The sequence below is a fragment of the Felis catus genome, chromosome X (assembly GCF_018350175.1).
Source record: "Felis catus isolate Fca126 chromosome X, F.catus_Fca126_mat1.0, whole genome shotgun sequence".
Taxonomy (NCBI): Eukaryota; Metazoa; Chordata; class Mammalia; order Carnivora; family Felidae; genus Felis; species Felis catus.
The window spans coordinates 11,522,343-11,539,885 of record NC_058386.1 but is presented as its reverse complement, the minus strand read 5'-3'; the positions used below and the strand labels follow the sequence as shown (position 1 = coordinate 11,539,885).

The window sequence follows — 17,543 nt, the reverse complement described above, 5'->3', positions numbered from 1 at the left end:
CTATCTATAAACAATCTCTCTTTACCCTCCCTCTCCCATTCCTGGGCAACCACTGATCTACTTTCTGGACTGGCCTGTTGTGGATACTGCACATAAATGGAATCCTACAACACGTGGTTTTCCTAACTGGCTTTGTTCACGCAGCATGTGTTCAAGGTTCCTCTGTGATGTAACATGTATCAGTATGTAATTCCTTTTTATGGCCGAATAATTTTCCGTTTTATGGATCTACAACATTTGTTTATCCATTCATCAAGAGATAAACATTTGAGTACTTTCCGCTTGACTATCATGAAGAATAGTGCTATGAAGATCTGTGTACAAGCTTTTGTGTAGACACATGCTTTCAATTCTTTTGGGAATGTACCTAGGGATGGAACTGCTGAATTATATGGTACTTCTATGTTTAACTTTTTGAGGAGCCGCCAAACTGCTTTCCAGAGTGGCCCCATCATTTTACATTCTCACCAGTAATGTATGAGGGTTCCAATGTCTCCACATCCTCAACACGTCTTTTCGATCACAGCCATCCGAGCTGGTGTGAATTAGTATCTCATTTGGTTTTGACTTGTAGTTCTCTCATGACTAATGATGTTGAGCATCTTTTTATGTGTTTATTGCCCATTTGCCTATCTTTGGAGAAATGTCTATTTAAATCTTTTGCCCTTTTTAATTGGGCCATTTGTCTTTTTATTGTGGTGTTGTAAAAGCTATTTATATATTCTAGACATAAGTCCCTTATCAGATGCACGATTTGTAAATATTTTCTTCCATTCTGAGAGCTGTCTTTTCATGTTCTGGCTGGTGTCGTTTGAAGCACAAAATTTGAAATTTTAATGAAGTCCAATGTATCTATTCTTTTCTTTTGTTGCTTGTGCTTTTTTTGGTGTCATATCTAAGCAACCACTGCCTAATGCAAGGCCACAAAGATTTATTCTTATGGTTCCAAGGTTTACAGTTCTAATTCTTATATTTAGGTCTCTGATCATCCATCTTGAACTAATTTTTGTATGTGAAGGGAGGTAGAGGTCCAACTTCATTCTTTTGAATGTGGATAGTCAGTTGTCCCAGTATCATTTATTACAAAGACTATTCTTTCTTGAGAGAGATCTTGGGAGACGGTGGCAGAGTAGGAGCACCGTAGGCTTGCCTCGTCCCACAAACACAACTAGATAAATACCAAATCATCCTAAATGCCCCATGAATCGATCTGAAGGCTGGCAGAACAAACTGCAACTAAAGGTAGAGAAGAAGCCACATCGAAGAAGGTAGAATGTAAGGAGACCTGGCTTGGGAGAGAAATGGATCACGGCTGCTTCAGTGGGAAGAGAACCTCAGTCATGGAGAAGGGCAGGTTAGAGAGAGTGCGTGTGCGTGACAGAGAGGCAGACAGACCAGCACACAGGGGAGCACATGGGGAAAACAAACATGTACAGCAACTGGCCTGGAAAGTGAGAGGGCCTGAATTTTGTGAGTTCTCACAACCAGTGGGGCTTAAAGCCTGGAGTTTTAAAGGTCAGCATGCTTGGCTCTGGGAGAGCTCAGAGGACACTGGGGCTCTTCGTGGAGAGAAGGCAGGGCAAACAGGCCGTGGACATACAGCGAGGAAAAAGTGATCTGAAGAGCGCCTGGGGCACAGAGTGCAAAGGTTATTTGCTCATCTCGGAGCATGTTTCCGAGGGGCAGCATTCATGAAGAGATCCCTTCTGGAACAAAGAACTGCCAAGTATCATTTCATTGCCCTGCCCCAGCGGAAGCCCAGGGCCACCTGTAGGAAGCAGTGCAGTGCTGACACTTGCTACTTAACTTGCTTACACCAACCTCCTCCACATCGCTGCGCTCTAGAAGAACCATCCTTCCCAGTCACGCTTGCCTAAGTCCCGGGTCAGCAGGACCCTTTCCCTAGAGGACCGGCCCAAAGCCCTGCCAACATGGTGTCTCCTGACCCAGGAGTTTTGTGAGGCCTCAGATCTGCTAGTGGCAACAACAGGTCTCATTTCACAAGCAGACCAGAGCACACCTAGTTTAAATGTGCCACATTCAGGCCAGACACCAAAAACTGCCCACAGCAGGCAAAGAGAGTCTCTGCAAATGACTGGCCTGAGGATAAAGCAGCCAGGACACAACAGCAGAGCACACAGAGCACACACTGGAGATAGTCCCAGGAGCACCGGGCCTGGGACACTTAGACAGCAGGGCACCACGGGGCCTCTTCTTCATAAAGCCATCACCCTCAAGGACAGGAGACGGAGCTGCCTTTCCTAACACACAGAAATAGGCACCGAGACTTGGCCAAAATAAGAAGACAGAGAACAGGACAAGGCCACGGCTATGGCCAGAGATCTAAGTGAAACAGATATAAGTAACGTGCCTGATGGAGAATTTAAAGCACTGATCGCAAGGATACTCACTGGACTTGAGAAAAGAGTGGAAGGCATCAGCGAGACCATTAACACAGAGATAAGGAATAACAAAGCAGAGATAAAGGGCTCAATAAATGAAGTGAGAAACACACTTGATGGAAATGAACAGCAGCAGGCTGGAGGAAGCAGAGGAACCAATTCGTGACCTAGAAGATGGAGTAATGGAAAATAATCAAGATGAACAAAAGAGAAAAAAAAAAGAACTACGCAAAATGAGAATAGACTTAGGGAACTCAGTGACTCCATCAAACATAATAATACTTATATTATAGGAATCCCGGAAGAAGAAAGAGGAAAGGGGGCAGAGAATTTATGTGAAGAAATAATAGGTGAAAACTTCCCTAATCTGGGGAGGGAAACAGATATCCAGATCCAGGTGGCACAGAGAACCCCCCCCAAAAAAAAATTAACAAAAGCAGACCCAAACCAAGACATATTGTAATTAAAATGGGAAATATGCTGATAAAGAAAGAATATTGAAAGCAGCAAGACAAAAGAATATAGTTACATACAAAGAAAACCCCATAAAGGTATCAGTGGCTTTTTCGGCAGAAACTTTCTAAGCCAGAAACGGGTGATATGATACATTCAAAGTGCTGAATGAGAAAAACCTGCAGCCAAGAATAATCTATCCAGCAAGGTTATCATTCAGAATAGAAGGAGAAATAAAGAGTTTCCCACACAAACAAAAACTAAAGGAGTTCATGACCACTAACCAAACGAGCCCTGCAAGAAATATTAAGGGGACTCCAAGTGGAAAGGAGAGATCGAAAGTGACAGTATAAAGGTAGGAAACACGAAAGCAGTAAAAATGAGTATTTCTGTAGAAAATCAGTCAATGAGCTCATAAAATAAAAGGATGTAAAATATGGCAACATATACCCAAAAGAGGGGGAGTAGAGGAGGAAAGAATGGGTTCAAACTTAAATGACCATCAACAGAATAAAGGCTGCTATATGCAGAAGAGGTCATATATAAACATAATGGGAACTACAAATCAAAAACCACTAATAAATATGGAAACAATAAAGAGAAAGAAATCCATATATACCACTAAAGAAAACCAGCAAATCATGAAAGAAAGACAAGAAAGGATCAGAGAAAATCTGCAAGAACAACCACGAAACAAGTAATAAAACGGCAATAAATACATAACTATGAATAATTTCATTGAATGTAAATGGACTAAATGCTCCAATCAAAAGACACAGGGTGACAATGATTAAACAAGACCCATCTATATGCTGCCTACAAGAGACTCGTTTTAGACCTAAAGACCCCTGCAGATTCAAAGTGAGGGGATGGAGAAACACATTTGTCATGCAAGTGGATGTCAAAAGAAATCTGGAGTAGCAATACTTATATTGGACAAACTAGACTTTAAAACAAAGACTGTAACAAGAGATGAAGAAGGGCAGTATATAATCATAAAGGGGATAACCCAAGAAGAAGAAATAACAATTGTAAATATTTATGCACCCAGCATGAAGCTCCCAAGTACATAAAACAGTTAATAAGAAACATAATGGAACTAACATAATAATATAATAGTAGAGGATTTTAACATCCCACTTATATTAATGGGCAAATCATGTAAACAGAAAATGAACACAGAAACAATGGCTTTGAGTAATACACTGGACCAAATGGATTTAACAGACATATTCAGAACATTCCAACCTACAACAGCAGAATACACATTCTTTTCGAGTGCATATGTAAAATTCTCCAGAAGAGATCACATTAGGCCAGAAAACAAGACTCAACAAATTCAAGAAGATTGAAGTCCTATCATGCATCTTTTCTGACCACAGTGCTATGAAATCAGAAGTCAACCACAAGAAAAAATTCGGAAAGACCACAAATACATTCAGGTTAAATAACATGTTACTCAACAATGAATGGGTCAACCAGGAAATCAAAGAAATACAAAAGTACATGGAAACAAATGAAAATGAAAACATAAGGATTCAAAACCTTTGGGACACAGCAAAAATGGTTCTAAGAGGGGGGTTTATAGCAATACAAGTCTACCTCAAGGCAAGAAAATTTACAAATAAAAAACCTGACCTTACACCTAAAGGAGCTGGAAAAATAACAAAGAGAACCTAAAACCAATAGAAGGAAAGAAAGAACAAAGATCAGAGCAGAAACAAATGATATAGAAATGAAAACGAACCTAAAAAACAAAAGCAAAAAATAATATAACAGATCAATGAAACCAGAAGCTGGTTCTTTGAAGAATCCAGTGAAACTGATAAACCTCTAGCCAGACTTAACAAGAAAAAAAGAGAAAGGATCCAAATACATAAAAATCACAAACAAAAGAGGATAAATAACAATAAACACCACAAAAATACAAACAATTATAAGAGAACATTATGAAAAACTATATGCCAGCAAATTGGATGACCTAGAAGAACATTCCTAGAAACATATAACCTACCAAAACTGAAACGGGAATAGAAAATTTGAATAGACAGATTATCACCAAAGAAATTGAATCAGTAATCAAAAACTTCCCAGTAAACAAAAGTTCAGGACCAGATGGCTTCACTGGTGAATTCTACCAAACATTTAAAGAAGAGTTAATAATTATTCTTAAACTACTCCAAAAAAACATAAGAAGGAAAATTTCCAAATTAACCCAATGAGGCCAGTATTACCCTGATACCAAAACCAGATAAAGATACCACTAAAAAAGAGCTACAGGCCAATATCACTGATGAACACAGATGCAAAAATCCTCAATAAAAAACTAACAAACCAAATTCAACAATACATTTAAAAAAAATCATTCACCACGATCAAGTGGGATTCATTCCTGGGTTGCAAGGATGGCTCTATATTCACAAATCAATCAACGTGATACATCATATCAATAAAAGAGCCATATGATCATTTCAAGAGGATAGAAAAAGCATTTGACAAGGTACAACATCCATTCATTGCTAAAAATCCTCAACAAAGTTAGTTTAGAGGGAACAAACATACCTTAACATAACGAAGACCATATATAAAAACCCACAGCTAACATCATACTCAACGGTGAAAAACTCAGAGCCTTTCCCTTAAGGTTAGGAGTAAGATAAGGATGTCCACTCTAGCCACTTTTATTCAACATAGTACTGGAAGTCCTAACCACAGCAATCAGACCACAAAAAGAAATAAAGGGCATCCAAACTGGCAAGGGTGAAGTAAAACTCTCACTATTTGCAGATGACATGATACTATATATAGAAAACCCAAAAGACTCCACGAAAAAACTGCTAGAATTGATAAACGAATTCATTAAAGTCACAGGATACAAAACCAATATAGAGAATTCTGTTGCATTTCTATACACCAATAAAGAAGCAGCAGAAAGAGAAATTAAGAAAACAATCCCATTTACAACTGCATCGAAGATATTAAGATACTTAGGAATAAACTTAACCAAAGAGGTCAAAGACCTGTATTCTGAAAACTATAAAACATTGATGAAAGAAATTAAAGATAACACAAAGAAATGGACAGAAATTCCATGCTCATGGATTAAAAGAATAAATATTGTTAAAATATCTATACTACCCAAAGCAATCTACACATTTAACCTAATCCCTACCAAAGTACCAACAGCATTTTTCACAGAACAAAAAATATTAAATTTGTATGGAACAACAAAAGACCCTGAAAAGCCAAAGCAATCTTGAGAAAGAAAAGCAAAGGTGGAGGCATCACAATTGTGGACTTCAAGTTATATTACAAAGATGTAGTGATCAAAACAGTATGGTACTGGCACAAATACACACACACACATTGATCAATAGAACAGAACACAAAATCCAGAAACAAACCCACAATTATATGGTCAATTAATCTTCAACAAAGCAGGAAAGACTATCCAATGGGAAAAACATGGTTTATTGAAGAAATGTTGGGAAAACTGGACAGCTACATGCAGAAGAATGAAACAGGACCACCTTCTTATACCATACACAAAAACAAATTTAAAATGGATTGAAGACCTAAATGTGAGGCCCTGAAACCATAAAAATCCTAGAATAGAATACAGGCAGTAACTTCTGTGACATCAGCTGTAGCAACTTTTTTCTAGACAGGTCCCCTAAGGCAAGGGAAATAAAAGCAAAACTAAACAATTGGGACCACACCAAAATAAAAAGCTCTGTACAGCAAAGGAAACAATCAACAAAACTGAAAGGCAAACAATCTGCTGAATGGGGAGAAGATATTTGTAAATGACCTATCTAATAACGGGTTCGTATCCAACATATATAAAGAACTTCTAAAACTCAACACCCAAAAAACAAATAATCCAATTAAAAATGGGCAGAAGGCATGAATAGCCATTTCTCCAAGGAAGACATCCAGATGGCCAACAGGCACATGAAAAGATGCTCAACATCACTCATCATCAGGGAGATGCAAATCAAAACGATAATGAGATACCACCTTATACCTGTCAGAATGGCTAAAATAAAAAACACAAGAAAGAGCAAGTGTTGGTGAGGATGTGGAGAAAAAGGAACCCTTATGCGATGGTGGGAATGCAAACTGGTGCAGCCACTGTAAAAAAACAGTATGGAGGTTCCTCATAAAGTTATAAATGGAACTACCCCGGGGCGCCTTGTTGGCTCAGTCGGTTAAGCGTGTGACTTCGGCTCAGGTCATGATCTCATGTTTCATGGGCTTGAGCCTTGCGACGGGCTCTGTGCTGACAGCTCAGAGCCTGGAGCTTTCTTTGGATTCTGTGTCTCCCTCTCTCTCTGCCCCTCCCCTGCTCCTGCTCTCTCTCAAAAATAAATACACGTGAAAAAAAAAGAAAAAAATGGAACTACCCTATGATCCAGAAATCACACCACTATTTACCCAAAGAATACAAAAACGCTAACTCAAAGGGATATATGCACCCTAATGTTTATAACAGTATTATATAATCACATTAGAGTTGGTAAAGAATGTTTTTCAATGCTTTAACAATTTTTTTTCACCACAAAATGTATCATGACTGTCTTATTAAGTGACTATAGCAATTTGGAGTGCATTTCAGATTCATCCCACCTTCTTCCTCAATGCCCGAAACCCATGAGAAAACCTAGCAAAGGCCTATGTTCTGTGACATACCCCATCCGTGTGTGACAAACTGAGGCTCCTGGCTCTAGTTTCACCTGAATGGTTGAACATCTTGAGGCTGTTTTTAGAGAAGACTAATGTGTATCCCCAGAGCCTGGGGCTAGAATGTTAACTGAGTTTGCTTAGGAATCGTCTTTGAATGTTCCAGCTCCGGCCTCTTAAAGAGCATACAACAAGCACAACGTAAATTTTTTTTAAACAACCACAGAAATATGGCTACACTGGGAAAAAGGAAATCAGACATTTCGTTTTAGCGAAGTATAAATAATATACTCACCATTCATTATCCAAGGCATATCAAAGATCACCATTTTTGCTTAAAGACAAAAAAAAAAATTCAATGAATGTGATTTAGTATCACTACAGTATTATCACTTATACCTGGCCTAGAAAAAGCTGGTGATCTAAATGTAACTAAACACTGAGCTGGTTGACTCAGTTCTGATTCGGTGACGTGTGAGTGGTGCTCAAACCAAATTAACTTCTCACTGATGAGGGGCCCGCTCAGGGTGGCTTTTGGGAAATCAACAATGCGCTATCATTGTCCTTTGGCAAACAGTCTGTTCTTTTGTTCATTTGTGGCTTTTGCTGTTTGCAGAAAGGTACAAAATAAATAAGTGGGTAAGCGGAGTCTTTGGATGTGGTATGTCATATTAGTGCCGATGTACAGTGAACTTTAGGAATGACCTCAATGTAATTTATTGGTTCTGATAATTTTCTGGAGGTTACATTGTAAAACCACTTACACGTTTTCCCCTCACCCCAATTTTAATGCATCATTATGTTTTAAGAAAGGCAAATTACTTATACTTTTCTTCATATTATGAGCCCCAGGAAGCCAATAATTCCCAAAGTATACAGAAGTATTATTTGCATATTTAGAAGACCTAAACGGCCCTATTAACAATTACAAGAACCAGAAATCACAAAGGGAATTCTTGATACCTAATTCATTCTATTCCAAATGAATCAAAATGTAATTTCATTCCTCTCTGAGCAGAGAAGCTCCTAGAATGGTTATATTAATGTAGGACAAGTAAAGTACATGTAAGAAACAAGGTATCTTCAAAGAGGTACCCTGGAGCTTAATAACCTCAGTCTTCATCTGTGATATGCCTAAAAAGATCTGGACTTAAGATTTTAAGAAATAATGGTTGTATTTCATGACAGATTTTGAAGCATAACCAATTTAAGATTCTATAAAATTTAATGTCTGCAAAATTCCATTATGTAGGTAAAATACATGCATTACCTCTACTTAATTGGAACGAAGTGTTTCAATTCGTCTTTATATAGGCCCATGAATTCATTAATAGTTTTCTCAAAAGAATCTTAGATGTGTTTTATAAGGTAATAATGGTATTTATACTATTGATAAATGGCTCTTCACAAACTTAGATATTTCAATAAAGAAGTGGATATTTTATTTTCATGTTTTACATAAGAGGAACAAACTAATCATATGGGGTAGTGACGCCCTATTGACCACTGATTGGCACTGCTCAGTAAAATGAATCGGGGTACGTGGTGGATTCCAGGAAGAATTCAGAAGGAATGGCAGATCCTCCAGGTTTCCCAGACCAAATAGTCTCTTTACCTAAAAAGGTTCATGAGGACCCTCTCTGAAGACATGAGAGCAGAGGGGTAGGAGTGGCAGTGATCCTCGAACTCCATCATGCTTTTTGTCTGTTCCTTACTTCACATTAATAATAGGAAAGCACATCAAAGTAAGATGATTTAGGGGTTTTATGCTTTTGTATCACCTAAGTCATGAGTCCTCAAAGGCCCCAATTATGGTATCTGCCAGGGGTGTGCCCAGGCAGACCTGTGAGTTTCCATTTTCTGATATCCTTGTTGTCTCTCTCCTGCGTTTTTTACTTTGAGCCCACTGGAATTCAAATATATGACTGTTGGGGCACCTGGGTGGCTCAGTTAGAAGCATCAGACTCTTGGTTTCGGCTCAGGTCATGACCTCATGGTTGGTGAGTTTGAGCCCTACGTCTGGCTCTGTGCTGACAGCGAGGAGCCTGCTAGGGATTCTCACTCTCCTTCTCTATCTCTCCCCCTTCCCTGCTCTCACACGCACACATGCCCTCTTTCTCAAAATAAATAAGTAAACATTTAAAAAATACATAGATATGACTATTTATGTGGGATAGTGTCTTCATTTCTCCAGAGGCAAACCACCATATAAATCCAAGAAATCAATGAATCAAAATGGGTACCTAAGATTTACGTGTTCTTCATTCAGGTAATTAATGCAAGAATCACAAAAACAAATTCTAAATTAAAATGTAGTCTACTGTTTTCTTAATGATAGTTTTTAAACAGCAATTAGTAATACAGTGTACTTATCACTTATCAGTAATACAGTACTGCTTATCACACATATACTTTATTTATCAGTATTGTTTATCTGTTTCTTGCATGTAAGAAGTTCCATATAATAAATATCATTTTAAATGAGTTTTTCATTGAAAGATGAATAAAAATGGGAAATCTTGGAAATAAAGGTATGTTTTATGTCCCCACGTATGTATGTGTTACAGGATGCCGTATATACAGTTTCGAATTTAAATTCTTAAAACTGTAAAGGACAATGATTATGAAAAATTTCCTTTATATCTACTAGGATACGCACTTAAACTTCTATGCACACATTTAAGTTATTCATCAGAATATAAAACTTCAGGTATTAAAGTCTATAGTAACATAAAGCAATCTCAGTCACTGTCTATAGTTTCTATACATTATATTTTTATAAAGGAGTAAGTTACTTACAGAGGTATTTAGGGTAATAAACCTTAAAGCAGTTGATGATAAAGCGCACAAAGTCCATGTCCTAAAACACAGATTATACGTTTAAAGCTTTAAGACTATCCACATTAGGGAGCTTTAAATTGCACACTTCCAAAGGTGATAAGCTATTAAATACAAATGAGACAATTATTAAATTGTGTAAAAAATAAGCTCATATAAATATATTCTCAGAGGTTAAGGTTTTAAGTCATTAAGCTACTTGTAATAATCAGTCCTAATATCGAGTGAAAGAATTCAGACACTTAAACATCATTCATGTTATTTCCAACTAGTGAGATATGCAGGCTAAGGTAACATGGCATTATAAAGCAGATCGAAAGCAATCCCTACAGAGAAATTCTAAAAATCTGTTGAACAGTTAAAGAATTACTGAAACGAGCATACCGTTTACCTTTACTACTTGCAATGATAATACATATAACCTATCGATTCTGGTGTATTTGCTTTTTACACCTAATTTCTACACCTTGTAATAGCTTTAGTAAAATACGTTTTCTCAATCTCTTACACAACAGCTAATCTGATCATACTGGTGTGCTGTATGTACTTCGCTGCTAACTTCTTTCCTCTTATTTAGAGACCCAGAGGCAGAATTTTTTAGTTTACATTCGAGTGTTGTTCATTGACTCCAATCCCTGGAAAACTTTATGAACATAATTGTCTGTTGCTTCTCCTGCACCGAACACATCCAACATGAAATTTGGTTATGAGGGTTACTATTCACATGGATCGTTTCACTCCGTGTCATTCCCCGGACGCAAGCTGATTTACTAATCCTGACTGGCCATCTTAGAAGGGCTGTAGAATGAAAGATAACTGTGCAAATTTAAATCCATCAGTTACTGAAAGGTGAGCTGTCCCATAGATGATTCTATAAAGTCATTCCTAGCATGTGAGTTAGAGTATCTTTAACTTCAACAAACTGAAAAGTAAGCACCTTTAACTATCTTCAGTATTCATTATGGAATAAAACCTAGTATATAATGGTAACTTTATAACTAGTCATTATATCCATTGTGCACCGAGGTAAATAATTTGTATTTAAGAGTCAAAGAAATATCTCGAAATAACGAGTTCTATAAAAATTTGGTTACCTGTATATGATCTGTGGCCCCCAGAGACTCTGCCAAAAGTCTTTATCTAAGATTCTTGCTTTCATCTTTTAAATGGATAGCCTTGCGTATAAAATCCCAAGTTACTGCTAATTCAAGTGGATTCGATGGGATGCCACTGGTGAAGTATATTAGTGGGTGCTACATTAAAAAGCTCCATGAAACCTGGTGCTCTGCATTCTGTGAGGATGTCTTCAAGGACTGTTTATTATCTTGTAAAATGTCCTCCCTTTGGGGATCCAAGAAATACTTTTCTTTCTAGTTCAAGTATCAGGAATGAATACACTTCTCCTAAGACACTGGTTTTAAAGTGTGGCCACTGAATAATTTTAAATGATTCCATTTCTTTCAGGCAGGCCACTGAAAGACTGAAGCCCGATTAGTGGCCCAACTCTAACAAATAACTTTTAGCTTTTTTTGCCTTGTAATTCTGCATACATGTTTATAAGCCAACTTAAATCCTTTGTGAATCATGAGGAAGTCATATATAAAAATATCTAAATTAAGGGACACCTGGGCGCCTCAGTTGGTTAAGCGTCTGTCTCTTGACTTCAGCTCAGGTCATAATCTCACGATTTGTGAGACTGGGCCCTGTGTTGGGCTCTGTGCTGACAGCTCAGATCATGATCTCATGGTTCATGAGTTCAAGCCCTGCATCAGGATCTTCGCTGACAGCACGGAGCCTGCTTTGGATTCTGTCTCCCTCTCTCTCTGCCCCTCCCCAGCTCACACTCTGTCTCTCTCTCAAAAATAAACTTTGAAAAAAAATTAAAAAAAAAAAATAGATTTCCAGAAGTTAACCACCAGGCAATGAGTACGAATATGTATACTTTAAGGTTCTTAACATACTTTGCCAAGTGGGTTTTCGAAAAGGTTTCAATGTCGCCCCAGGGAGCTGTGTGGATGCTCCTTCACCACTACCAGAAGGAGCTAAGGTTTGAACGTAAGAGACAACAACAGCTATGATAAATGTGCCAAAGTACCCCATCACCGCTGAAGGGTTCGTAGTTACCGCTGATGTCACACAAGGACCCCAATTAAAGACTGGTGGGTTTTACTTATTTTTTAAGCTTGGCAAAATCCCCTGAAGAAAACGGGTCTCCAAAGCTAACCAAATCAAACAAAAACCCCAACAAGGTGACCAATTGCTGTATGTGCAAAAGTCAGGTGAGCACCTCACAACTGCCAAGCATCGTATGAATCTGATGGTATCAAAGAGAGCGTACCTTACTTCACTCCCTATTTGAGTGTATTACTCTGTGCCAGGCACAGGGTTATGTGCTGCAGGATATTAATTCTGACAGAAGAGTTCACTGTTACCACTTCTGCTCATGACCCTGCCAGCCTCGACGTCCTACCTTGACATTGTGTGTATCAGACGAGGAGCATTCCTAGGAAGTACACAGTTTCAGTGCCAAACACTGAAGCAAATTTATTTCTCCACAAATCCTATTTCATGTCTGACTTCACTCACGATACAGAAGGCAAAAAATAAATCCCAAACATAACTTGGTTAGCTCAAACTTGCAGTGATGTCTGGTTGGGAGGAGTGGCAGGGAGAACATAATGATAAATAAGGCTTTGGAATTAAAGAAATGCTTACTATGCTATTTATTCCAGTTTCTGACAGGTCAAACATCACTGTTACAGGTTTCCCATTTTCTCTTTTAGCATAACGTTCCAACCAGAATGCGATAAGCTTCTTTTTGTCCAGTGTGGTTTTATGGTCTTTTATGTGATACTTCACCCTGATCCAGACTTTTAACAGAACACGGGATAAAAATAAGAAAAATATTTGTCATTATATTATTTTATGCATATATCATTCCTATCCCTTGACATTTTTCTTCATTTACAATAAATTTTCTTTCTCACGTTAAAAACATCGCTTCCTTCTTTTCAACGGGAAATAGCGTGCACTTGGGAACCTTAGGGAGGAGCAGAGATGTAAACTATTCTCCCCTTCGTAGGAAATAAACAAACTTCCCTAGTAAGTAAAGGGGAAGAGAAAATACAACAAACAATATTTGGTAATAACCTAAAAGTACTCTTCACCTTGCTTAACCAAAAAGCAAGCCAGTGGTTCTCCGGAGCACTAGAAAAGACCTTCCATGCAGAGCAGCAGCTTAGACAGAGGCCGGAGTCCAGTCAGGGTTGGGAGCCGCAAACCACTCAGAGCACTGTGGCTGGGACAGGCTGTGGCGAGTGTTGGGAAGAGGCGCTAAGGAGACAAGGGCTGGGCTGAAAGGGCTCCCAAGGAAATGTTAAGGTAGCTGGGGCCCGGGGACGGTGTGGGGTCACCACTCCTCGTGGAGAGGCAAGGTACTTGAGATCACCCAAGGGGACTGTATTGCTGTAAAGTAAAAGACGCCAAGCAAGGAATGAAGTACGAGACGCATGTGGAAAGGACAGCGGAATGACAGGAATGAGGAATGAAGACAGGGAAGGAAGGACTGCCGGCGAAAGGAGGGAAATGCTAGAATACTGTTAAAACTGGACCAGACTGCATGCCGCACTGAGGGCAAGCAAGCCAAGTGCTCAGGGTGCGGCTCTGATGTTCTTGCCAAGTCCCAGCCTTGGCACCAACCAAGCTGGATTTAGGGTCAGGCGGGGGGGGGGGGCGGGGAGGAGGGAAAGGGGTAACAGGGGGGTCACTGGGACAGCAGGGGTGGTCCTTACCGCTCCTCCTGCTATAGCAGATTTCACAAGAAGCTAAGGGGAGAAGGTGGGGGCGGGGCCTTGAAAAGTCCATTCAGCAACCCTTAGCGACTTGAAATTTGCCTTTACCGCTTTATCATAATGCCAACAGACCACACAATGAAGTGTCTGACGCTGTGTCAACACGACCCTAATGATCCCCAATTGTAAGGAACTTGATGTGTGGTACATACGGAGAAGGTTCTGCCTGTTATTAATTCAGCTGACATAAATGCATCTCAAAATCTTGACAAGCCAGTACGTCAATTCAATATACTTACACAACTTGTTGCCTTCTTTGTCATAACCGTGCAGATAAATACCACCTATTTCCAATAACCATCTGGGAATGGAAGATTCAGTGAGGTCTAAAAAAGGATAAACCTGATGAGTAACTTTAACTTAGGAGCGTTTTAAAAAGGAAACTTACAATGTAGGGGCGCCTGGGTGGCTCAGTAGGTTAAGCATCTGACTTCAGCTCAGGTCATGATCTCACGGTTCGTGGGTTGGAGCTCCACATGGGGCTCTGTGCTATCAGCTCAGAGCCCACTTCAGATCTTCTGTCCCTCTCTCTCTGACCCTCCCCTGCTCATTCTCTCTCAAAATAAATAAACTTAAAAAAAAACTTACAACGTAAAGGTTAATGTTATATAGTAGGTCTGATACAAAAAAAAAAAAAAAAAAAGACAAGCTTATTCAGACATCTGGAAAGAATCTCTGGCAATAAAAAATTTTGTTCCTTACTAACTAAACAAACCAACTAAAGACATGGATGAGAGAAATGGGGAAAAATCCATTTCCCTTGACACATCAGCCATTATTATATGGACACATTTCCATGTTTTGGTTGTTTCATATAATAACTGTCAACAAATACTATCACTATTGGGACAATTTCAAGATAACATGCTAGTAAATATCCACATTATAGTCTCAGAATTGATTTAAAAAATCACTATGGCTTCTCTAGTAAATTATTTTTCTGTAAAGTTTGATATCAAGTAGAGTCTAACACATTTTATAATCTTAGGGTGAGTGGAAAATACTTCAAAAAAAAAAAAAAAAGCTAGATCCTTTAGCAGGACAAACAAAACAAGGTCTGCCCAGTCTGTAATGAGGGTAAGAACCAACACAGCAAGGCAGCAAATGCCAAGGCTTTTGTTTCATTCACCCTGAGAACTTTCCAAGATTCGTTACCTTTTTTCTGTACCATTTACCATATCTCTGCTATTTGCCACTGGAAACTAGCAGTTCTATATAAGAAAAAACTAATGTTGAGTTTAAAAGTTTATTCTGAACTTAAATAATTTCTATTTCTTTGCCTGAATTTTAAATGCATCACTGTTCATTGAAATGACCTACAGTTTTTACATTTCCAATCAAACTATCTCTTAAATACCACCCTCTGCCTCCTGGATTCTTTCTACAAGTATGAAGACTGGGGAGAGTATCTGCTCTGGATTTATTTGTTGACTTTTTTTGTCTTAACTTTCCAGACTCACTCACTCCAGAGTTTGTTACTCTCAAGGTCAGGAAATCCTTCTCAGTACCTCATCAAAACCAGTAGTTATGGGGGCACCTGGGTGGTTCAGTCGGTTAAGCGTCCGACTTCAGCTCAGGTCATGATCTCACGGTCCGTGAGTTCGAGCCCCGTGCCGGCCTCTGTGCTGACAGCTCAGAGCCTGAAGCCTGCTTCGGATTCTGTGTCTCCCTCTCTCTCTGACCCTGCCCCGTTCATGCTCTGTCTCTGTCTCAAAAATAAACAAACATTAAAAAATTTTTCTTAAAAACCGCAGTGGTTATGCCATATTCTTTGTGTTAAATTTTTAGGACAGAAATCATGGGTAATTTTCCTGTGAAGGGTGCTTCATCTACTTGGAAGACTATTTAAAAACCCCTTCCAGGATTTAAAACCCATTTTTTGGGGAAAAATGTCCATCTAGAATTGGGTCTTGAAATCAAGAAGTTAAGCAAAGGCTGCTATAGGCATCCTTGGGGATAAGCCTGTTTTAGGGATCCCCCAATCATTTAGTAATGAAACAGGGAGCACCTATTAGCACAAGGAACTCAGGGACAGAGAAAGACAATAAGGCAATAATGAAAAACAAAAAACAAAAAAACCCAAACTAGGAAAACAGTATCTCCTTACCTCTAGGCCTAGTAGTGAAGATGCTGTCTTGCTATTGTTCAATGGTACCCAACTAAATAAGCGCAGATTAACTCTGTTCGGGGTCAAAGAATCTGAATGTAATTTTGCTCTCCAGTGATCTCATTTCCCTATGAATGATACTGCTTTTAAGACATTCATAAGATGCTTCCCGTCAAAGTGTCAGTGGGTAGTCATAAAACACTCTATTTTGGTGTTTTTGATGATTGCCAAAAATATCTGCAAATACACTATTTGATAAATGTAAAACTAACACTTATGCAGGGCACAGTATATTGTCGAGGTTAAATTGAACGGCTTACCGTTGACAGACATTTCTTTCCTCCACTGAAAACTCTCATCAAGCATCTTCAGAGTTTCATCGACATTATTATGCCTCCAAAGTAAGTAACTTTCAACCCAGTTATCATCTTGTTGTAGCCTTTCAACATCACGTGGATCATATTTATCTGACTTATCTAAGGAAAAACAATAATAAATGGCCAAGTCAGATAAATTCTGCAGTGAGGAATACCAAACGCTAATGCCAAAGGAGAAGAAAGATGTACAAGACAAGGCTAAGCTCCAGAAGATAGCTACTTAAAGGGTGCAGTTCAGATGAAAATGCAGTTTAAAGGATTGATGGCATTTGTAATTGAGAGGAGAATAAAGTTATCCAAGGATGGCAAGTTTACTTTAAATGTGCCACAGTAGAATTAAAAAATAAGACCACAGTCAAATATTTTGCTGTTTAATTATGTTACCTGAACTTGAAATCCTTACCCTAGTCAATGAAAAGATGAAGTTTTTTATGTAAAGAAAAAAAACTGTGCTTAAGAAGACATTTGTTTGGCAATGCTTGTTGAAAAAATGAAATACAAAATGGAAAACCGACCACGTGTGCAGCAGTCAACGTTTCCCATAATTGACTGGAGTAACTGTTTCCAATAATTTCCCATCATCCACCTGCACATGTGCTATGGTATCTTCCACATTTTGGTCCATTTTTCTGTAACTGACCCGTGTCTCCTCACAACCACCTATGCACATCCAGGTTCTGCCATTCTGCAAGACTTCTTTCAAATGCTTCCTCTTCCACAAAAATTTCCCTGAGCCCAGAAGTAATTCCTTCCCTCCTGGGAACAGCTACAGGACTTAAACTGGGCTTTTTTTTTTTAAAGGCATTTAGCATGTTTTCGTTTCAATCAGAGT

General features: G+C 38.8%; 1 protein-coding gene across 2 annotated transcripts in view; it reads right to left on the bottom strand.

The window, feature by feature from the left end:
- Positions 1-17,543, bottom strand: part of MOSPD2 (motile sperm domain containing 2) — a 53,537-nt gene that overhangs the window by 20,150 nt on the left and 15,844 nt on the right. For both annotated transcript variants that reach the window (XM_006943574.3, XM_006943573.3), the window contains exons 3-7: positions 16,655-16,810; positions 14,467-14,553; positions 13,092-13,246; positions 10,338-10,398; positions 7,834-7,872 (exon numbers count right to left, since the gene is read on the bottom strand). In XM_006943574.3, coding sequence (XP_006943636.1) covers positions 7,834-7,872; positions 10,338-10,398; positions 13,092-13,246; positions 14,467-14,553; positions 16,655-16,810 — 498 coding nt within the window. The remainder of the gene's footprint in view (positions 1-7,833; positions 7,873-10,337; positions 10,399-13,091; positions 13,247-14,466; positions 14,554-16,654; positions 16,811-17,543) is intronic.